The sequence below is a fragment of the Acomys russatus genome, chromosome 3 (assembly GCF_903995435.1).
Source record: "Acomys russatus chromosome 3, mAcoRus1.1, whole genome shotgun sequence".
Classification (NCBI taxonomy): domain Eukaryota; kingdom Metazoa; phylum Chordata; class Mammalia; order Rodentia; family Muridae; genus Acomys; species Acomys russatus.
Window position 1 is genome coordinate 71,934,937 of NC_067139.1, and position 8,456 is coordinate 71,943,392.

The 8,456-nt window shown below is 48.8% G+C and overlaps 1 protein-coding gene across 1 annotated transcript; it reads left to right on the forward strand.

The window, feature by feature from the left end:
* Positions 1-327: 327 nt before the first annotated feature.
* Positions 328-6,110, forward strand: Plau (plasminogen activator, urokinase). The gene is made up of 11 exons (XM_051142816.1): positions 328-449; positions 754-840; positions 1,321-1,351; positions 1,485-1,592; positions 2,258-2,432; positions 2,863-2,954; positions 3,077-3,296; positions 3,513-3,661; positions 4,234-4,374; positions 4,705-4,853; positions 5,902-6,110. Exons 2-11 carry the CDS (start codon positions 784-786, stop codon positions 6,076-6,078), a joined length of 1,299 nt encoding a protein of 432 aa, XP_050998773.1. The 5' UTR covers positions 328-449; positions 754-783; the 3' UTR covers positions 6,079-6,110.
* Positions 6,111-8,456: the final 2,346 nt, after the last annotated feature.

An 8,456-nucleotide genomic window follows, 5' to 3' on the forward strand; every position in this document is an offset into this window, starting at 1 on the left:
AGGAACTGCAATTATCCCCCTCTATCAGACATCTGTGTCATAGGCAGGCAGGGGTCAAAGATGGACAGGTTGGGGGAGAACCGATTAAGCCACTAAGGAAGAATCTTGACCGGCCTCTCCACGCTGCACTGGGACCGCAGTAGGTAAATCAAAGAAGGAAAGAATTAGTTTACCCCTCCGGATCCCTCACCAGACTGCCTTCGTTCTCTCTGCTGGGGATCCCGTGACTTTGTCAAAGTGGGGGAAGCAAATGCGGTCCCAGCGGTGGTGGGAAAGGAAAAGAAGGGCTGGAGCGCCGCCCGCCACCACGCCTGGGCGGGGCCAGGGCTCGGGCGGGCCCTAATAAAGGGCAAGCAGCGCCGAGCAGAGACTGGAGTCTCCCTTAGAGCACCGTGGGTCATCAATCCTGTCCTTGCGTGTCTGCCGGCGCCCTTCCGCTGCAGTCACCGGTGAGTGCTGTTGGTCTGAAGCAAGACTGGCGGTGTGAGGCGGCCAGAGCTCCTGCACGTCTCCCTTCCCCCTACCTTGGCCAGCCGCACCCTCAGCGGCTCCACTCCAGCCCACTGAGACCCTCTACGATGTGGGTCCATGCTGTTGTGCAGGTCCAGAGCCCGCAGAGGGGAGAGCCTGCCAGGCCTGGGGAGCTTGCTGGCTTGCACCGCAGGGGACCTGGAGCGGCTTCCCTTGATCTGTAGTAACACTGCTACCTTTCAAGCTACTCCCCTTCTTACCCTGACTTCTCCTTCTTTGCAGAACCGCTGTCTAGAGCCCAGCGTCACTACCATGAAAGTCTGGCTGGCGTGCCTACTTCTCTGCGCCTCTGTGGTGAACAACTCTGAAGTGAGTGGTCTCCTTGCTTTAGCAGTCTCAGGAAGGGGCTTGCAGGGCCTTTAGCAGCATCAAGGGAAAAGAGGGGCCACTGAGAGAGATAGAGTCCTTAGGCGTCAATAGCAGGTCCAGGCTCTCCCGGGAAGACGACTTGTCAGCTGAGGGGTTGAGCACCAAAGAGGTTTGCACTATTTGGCAGGGGAGAAAGAAGCCACTGTGGCTGCCTTAGCCCAAGAGCTCCTGGTTTGTGTAAAGTTTGTGAGTCAGTCCGTGTCTGGGCACTGGAAACCCATGGCCTTCATTTGGAGAGCTGGCTAGAAAAAAACAAAGTGGAGGGACAGATGGGAGTTGATGAGGATGATAAGAGAGAGAATGAGAATGAGTGAGTGTCATTGGAGGGGAGAATAGATTCTGAGGTTGGGGCCTGTTTATCCTGAGCATGGATTTCCTGGAGGAGGTCCCCTCTGGTGACCCCCCCTTCATCTCTTGCAGGGTAACCCTGAACTTGGAGCTTCTGACGAATGTGAGTATCTACTTCCTTCCACAATAGTTGGCTGCACAGACATCTTGAAAAACCTTAGGAAGCATACCTCCCTGTCCCTGCTGGGAGGCTGGCTCCCCTTGATCCTTGCTTATCTCACCTTTGCACTTGCCAGCAAACTGTGGCTGTCAGAACGGAGGAACATGCGTGTCCTACAAGTACTTCTCCAGCATTCGCCGATGCAGCTGCCCAAAGAAATTCCAAGGGGAGCACTGTGAGATAGGTATGGCGTTATCAGGAAGGAGGGGAGGACCAGAGGTTTCAGAACAGGGAAGATGGATGGGATGCAGAAACAGAGCAGAAGCCGGGCCTGGTAGTGTAAGTTTGTAAACCCAGCCCTTAGGAGGAAACTGAAGCAAAGTATAGTAAATTTAGGCCCAGACCAGCCTGAGCTACGAGGTAAGTCCTTGTCTCAAAAGGTGGGTGGGGGGTAGCTAGAGAGATGGCTCAGTGATTAAGAATACTGGCTGCTCTTCCAGAGGGCCTATGGTTTGGTTTTTAGCACTCGCATGGCAGGTTACAACAATCTGTACTGCACCTCCAGCCCCAGTGGATCTGATGCTCTCTTCTGGACTCTTCTAGCACCGGTCATGCACATGTGCACAGATATACATGTAGGAAAAACACCCATACTCATAAACAAATAAGTAATATTTAAGAGCAACAGGCAGCAGAAGTTAGGAGCTATATGCATAGTAGAGTGTGCGTGTGCGTGCGTGCGTGTGTGTGCACGCACACACACACACACACACACACAGTCTCATAAAGCACTGGCTAAACACATATGGAAAAAAGGAGACTCTTCCAGGTTGGAAACTGTCACCCCTGAAATGCTTGTTCAAACTTCCTCCTTTTTCTAATACTCTGTAATCCTCAAATAATTTCTAGATACATCAAAGACCTGCTATCATGGAAACGGTCAATCTTACCGAGGAAAAGCCAACACTGACACCAAAGGCCGGCCCTGTCTGGCCTGGAACGCACCTACTGTCCTTCAGAAACTCTACCATGCCCACAGATCTGATGCTCTTAGCTTAGGCCTGGGGAAACACAATTACTGCAGGTAGGTGGAGTCTGGGTACTAAGAATCCTTCCCATGGGGGCTACAGAGATGGCTCAGCAGTTAAGAGCACAGGCTGCTTTTCCAGAGCACCTAGGTTCGTTTCCCAGCACCCATGTGGCAGCTCACAACAGTTTATAACTCCAGTTCTAGAGGATCCATTGCCCTTGTCTGGCCTCAGTGGGCAGGCATGCACAGGCACAGACACAGGGAAACACCCATACACATTAACAAACAGGCAACAGCCTCCCCCACCCCCAACCATTCCCCCACCCTGTGGCCTCTTAGAAACCTATGTTACCAGCCCCCGGTACACAGGTGCAAGAATGCTGGCACAAGAATCCAGGTCTCTGACTGAGCCTTCCCTGGAAGGGAAGATACAGAGGTGAAACTTTGGGCTGCAATGACGTTCCCTATCTCTTCTTGTTACCAGGAACCCTGATAACAAGAGGAGACCCTGGTGCTATGTGCAGATTGGCCTAAAGCAGTTTGTCCAAGAATGCATGGTGCATGACTGCTCTGTTAGTGAGTATCACTGGCTGCTCATGACAGCGGGGTGGACAGGAGGGATGAGACGTGAGGCTTGCCTCAGTGGGAGTCTTCATTCTTTGCTGTCTCCCCAAAACACGTACCTTTTTCTTTTCTAGACAAAAAGCCCTCTTCTGCAGACCAGCAAGGGTTCCAGTGTGGCCAGAAGGCTCTACGACCCCGCTTTAAGATTGTTGGGGGAGAATTCACTGTCATTGAGAACCAGCCCTGGTTTGCAGCCATCTACAGGAAGAACCAGGGAGGAAGCCCTCCCTCCTTCATCTGTGGCGGGAGTCTCATCAGTGCGTGCTGGGTAGCCAGTGCCACGCACTGCTTCATGTACGTGCGTCCCTCTGCCTCTTCTCTCTGACCCCCCCATCGCACTTCAAACATGCCTTTCTCCTTCCCTATGGAAGACTACACTGCAATTCTGCTAAGTCTCTATTCACATAGCCTCATGGCCTTGGGTACAAGTAATACTTTGATGCCTCTGCGATGGAGAGGAGAAAGTAAGAGGACTTCAGAGATCAGGCTGACGTGTCTCATTTCTCACAGTAATCACCAAAAGAAGGAAGACTACGTCGTCTACTTGGGTCAGTCAAAGCGGAACGCATATACTCCTGGAGAGATGGAGTTTGAGGTGGAACAGCTCACCCTACATGAGGACTATAGTGCTGACAGCCTGGCCCACCATAACGATATCGGTGAGCTGAAAACTTTAGTTACCAGAAAGGCGATGGCCTGCAAGAGAGAGTGGTCCAAAGAAAGGCTGAAGTAGTGGGGGAAGTGAGTTTGAGAACTTGAAGCCCTGGCTTTATATGACAGCCGATGAGAAACTGAGGGATGTAGTGCTTCTCTGTAGAGACCTTGAATGTGCCAAACAGGTAGATTCTTCTGAGTGGAAAGAATCCTGTCAGCAGATGGCTTAGGCTGGGAATGCCCTGCCTGCGCGAACTAGGATAGATGCTGCTTCTGTCTGTAGCGGAATATAGAACTTGTAAAGTAAAGCTTTGGCTGGATTTCAGCTCAGCTCCCTCAGCAGCTGTATGCGGCAGGGCTCTGGTTGCCTAAACATCTGTTATCGGCTGAAATAAAGCATCTGGAGAATGTGGCAGGGGAGGCTTCTAGGTGACAAGATACCAGCAGACCTTCTTGGGTGTTCTATGGCTCCAGGGTCATGGGTGGAGATCAATACTCAGCATTTGGAGGGGAAGAGTTGATGACCATCCCTCATGGTAGGTGATAACCTTTCCCCTTTGACTTTTCCCTTCTCCAGCCTTGCTGAAGATACGTACCAGCATGGGCCATTGTGCACAACCATCCAGATCCATACAGACCATCTGCCTGCCCCCAAGGTTTAGTGATCCTCAATTCGGTTCAGACTGTGAGATCACTGGCTTTGGAAAAGAGAGTGACAGTAAGTGAAAGTTGAAGCTGACTGAGGGGGTTCTGGGGGAGTGTTATGGTCCAGAGCAAACGCAGCGGACTATCAGAGGAGGACTGTGGAGACAGAGGTGGGAGCATTATGGAGGTGACAAACAGGTCCAGGGATAGAGTAGGAAGTGATGGGCAACCAAATCAATCAGGGGATGAACAATTATGGGTGGAGTAAAGGCGCAGATTGGAGTAAACAAAGAGCAAGGGGTTTCCATAGCTGGGAATTGTTTTTTATTTTTTTTATCTTCACCCTTGCTAAAGTCTTATTTATAGACATATCTTAATGCAAGCATCTATTTCCTCCATCTAGGAGACTATGTCTACCCAAAGAACTTGAAGATGTCGGTTGTAAAGCTTATTTCCCATGAAGAGTGTAAGCAACCCCACTACTATGGCTCTGAAGTCACTTATAAAATGCTGTGTGCTGCTGACCCACAGTGGGAAACAGATTCCTGCCAGGTAAGACTCCCATGCCTCTCTTTTGATCACCCCCAAACTCCCAAGCACTCTTGGATTTGATCTGATGGCCCTGGGGAGTCGCTTTCTGGCCAACAACTGAGAATCAATGGCTTAGGTCTTTGGGAGCTTATGTCAATACTTATAGTTTCAAACATTTGGCATGAGCTTGTGCTGCACACTTTAGACTAAAAGGGACCAAGACCATTAAAAAAAGGTCCAGACATGATGGAGCACACCTACAACCTTAGCACTCCTAACACTTTGGAAGCTAAGACAGGAGGATCATGAGTTCAAGGCCAGCCTAAGCTACATAGTGAGAATTCAAGGCCTGTGCTACCCTTTCTCCCCCCACAAAACAAAACCAAGACAACAACAACAAAAGGGATGGGATGCCTAGCTCAGTGGTACAGTGCTTGCTTAGTATGTTCAAAGTTCTGAGTTCAATTCTCAACTCAGGGAATGGAGACCATTAAACAAACAAACAAACAAACAAACAAACAAAACAATTAACAGTCTGGGAATGTGGCTTAGTTAATAGAGTGCTTACCCAGCAAGAATGAAGCCCTGGATCCAATCCCCACTGCTGTGTGTAATGAGCCACAGCCGGTAATGTCAGCCCTTGAGGCCACTTCTGGGTCTTTGGCTAAGAACAAGGGAAATCAATATAATCCTATAATTCATTGTTCAGGATCTGTTCATCGTGAACTGCAAAAAAATCAGGCATAAAGGAAGTGAGGGGACGCCTTTAAGAGAATATGTCATGGTAAATAAAGAGATGGAAGGAAAAGGGAAGTGTGTTTCAGTTGAAAGAACCAAAACTGAGACTGAGCATGCCATGTTCCATGGTGAGGAATAGCAGGGTCTGGAAAGTGGGTTGAACAGTGGCAGAGGAAAGCTAAGTAGAAGGTTTTTTCACACCTGATTTGGTACAAAACAGTTGCCAAGGTCTCTGACTCTAGGAAGGCCTCCCTGCTCTCTTGGACATGGCTGGGGCGTGGCCCTGTCCTCACTTCTCCCAGAACCCACCTCTTTATCTTTGGCTTCCCAGGGAGATTCCGGAGGACCTCTAGTCTGTGACATCAATGGCCACCCGACTCTGAGCGGGATTGTGAGCTGGGGCCGCGGGTGTGCGCTGAAGGACAAGCCGGGCGTCTACACGAGGGTCTCGTACTTCCTGAGCTGGATTCAATCCCACATTGGAGAAGAGAATGACCTGGCCTTCTGAGGGCCTCCAGGGAGCTGAGGGAAGAAGCGGGTGGGTCACTCATTCCCATGCCGCCCATCATCATCTCTGCAGCAGGGCCGTTCCCATCAAGTGGAGGGAAGCTACCACTGAAAAAGGCAGGCTCTGCTTTGATCATTTGCTTGTGCTGCCCACCACGTGAGCAGTGAGCGAGCGCCGATAGCTTTACCCTCAGACACAGGTCTGGGTGCTGGCCGCCCAGGCCCTCCTGTCCAGGATGGAAAGTTGGTCCTGACTCAGAATGACACTGAGCAGGAGCAGTCTTTTTATGGACTAAAGCCATCTGCAGTTAAAAAAAAAAAGTCTCCTGTGCAAGTGTAGGAGGAAAGCTGGTTCCCCTAACGGCTCATTCATGAGGTCTGCTGTTGGGAAATAAATGATTTCCCAATTAGGCAGTGTAACAGCCGAGGTATTTTGAGGGGGCTCGTCCAATCTGAGAACAGTGGTTTGAGGAGTAGAGACACTAATGGCGTGAGGGAACGGCTCTAGCATTCCATGAACGGATCAGGGAATTCCCTGTGCGTGTGCATGTTTGTTCTCTGTGACCAGGGTGTGAGTCTAAACCTGAGCAAAAGCTGGTGTGTTCCCGTGTCTAATTGCAAGTCTGGGCCGTGATGCAGGGGCTTCTTGGCCTTCTGTGTGACGCTCCGTGTGAATGTGTCATTCTCCGGCGTGACCTGTTACCAGCACTAAATGTCAGTTTCCCTTTTTACATAGATGTCCACTTCTTGGCCAGTTACCTTTTTTTTTTTTACTAATTAGCCTATTCATCGAATCCTCACTGGGTGGGGTAAGGACCACTCCTATGTACTTAATATTTAATAATTATGTTCTGCTATTTTTATTTATATCTATTTTTATAATTCTGGATAAAAGTGATCAATAAAATATGATTTTTCTGAAGACTCTGGTTTCTCCATGGTTCTTGCATGGCAGGGAAGTAGGGGACATTAAAGGAAAGAAATAATGAAGGTCACGTGCGTCTTGGTATCACGTGGGGCTCGCTTGGATTCTTTTGGACAGGAATGCTTGGATGAGGGAAAACTACTAATTCAAACCAGGCGTGGTAGTCCATGCCCATAATCCTAGTACACCTGAAGGCTAAATAGAGATTAGTGTAAATTCAAGGTCAGCCCAGACTACATGGTGATCTCAAGGCCAGCTAGGCTACAAAGCAAGGCATTGTCCAAAAAAAAAAAAAAAAAAGAAAAGAAAAAAGAAAGAAAGAAAAAAAGAATAGAAAAGAAACTTTAAAAAAGCTGATTCAAACAAGACAGCAGTGGGTGCTGAAGACATGGTGCTAGGTAGCTGAGAATGCCTGTGCTTGCTGCTCTTGCAGAGGGCTGGAGTTTGTTCCCTGCGCCCACTACAGGTAGCCGGAACTACTTGTAATTCTTCTGGCCTCTTTAGGCACCAGCGCCCATGAACACATACCGATGCTTAAAAATAAATCTTACAAAAACAATGAAAGTACCAGTGTGAGTGGGTATAATATCTCATGCCTGTTTTCCCAGCATGTGACAGGCTGGGGCCAAAGGACTGGTACGAGTTTGGAGTCAACCTAGCTACAGGTAAGTTTCAGTCTTAAAAACAAACACAACAAAGAAACCAGGCTGGGCGTGGTGGTGCACACCTTTAATCCCAGCACTTGGTAGGCAGAGGCAGGCAGATCACTGTAGTTTGAGGCCAGTTTGGTCTCCAAAGTGAGTCCAGGACAGCCAGGGCTACCCAGAGAAAACCTGTCTCCAAAAACAAAAAACAGAAAGAAAAACCCACACAAACAAACAAACAAACAAAAAATTGGCAATGGTAGTGGCACACCTTTAGTCCCAGCACTCAGGAGGCAAAGACAGGTGGACTCTGAGTTTGAGGCCAGTCTGGTTTACAGAGTGAGTTCAGGACATTCAGGCCTACATAGCAAAACCCTGTCTTGAAGGGGAAAAAAAGTTAATTAAGTAATAAATGATAGGGGCCTGGAAAGACGGTTAAGAGCCCTGACTGTTCTTCCAGAGGTCATGAGTTCAATTCCCAGCAACCACATGGTGGCTCACAACCATCTATAATGTGATCTGATGCCATCCTCTGGCCTGCAGAACATGCAGGCAGAGCTCTGTATACATAATAATAAATAAATAAATCTTTTTTAAAAAAGTAATAAATAAACAAAATAATAAAACCAAACCATTGTAAATCTGGCATTCCAGAAAGAACAAACACAGTTTCCAACATCTGTGTGTAGGCTAATGCGGTCTCCCCGTGTTAATGGAGCAGATATGCACTTAATGTGGCCTTGGAAAGGCCAGGTTCCAGAAAACAGAGTTCCAGATCCAGCCTTCACAGCACCTATGTTAGAAAACAAG

Coding starts and splice junctions, on each gene's coding strand:
- Plau (XM_051142816.1), top strand. CDS start 784: ATGAAAGTCTGGCTGGCGTGCCTACTTCTCTGCGCCTCTGTGGTGAAC. Junction 1,352..1,484: donor ACTTGGAGCTTCTGACGAAT/GTGAGTATCTAC, acceptor TGCACTTGCCAG/CAAACTGTGGCTGTCAGAAC. Junction 4,375..4,704: donor CTTTGGAAAAGAGAGTGACA/GTAAGTGAAAGT, acceptor TCCTCCATCTAG/GAGACTATGTCTACCCAAAG.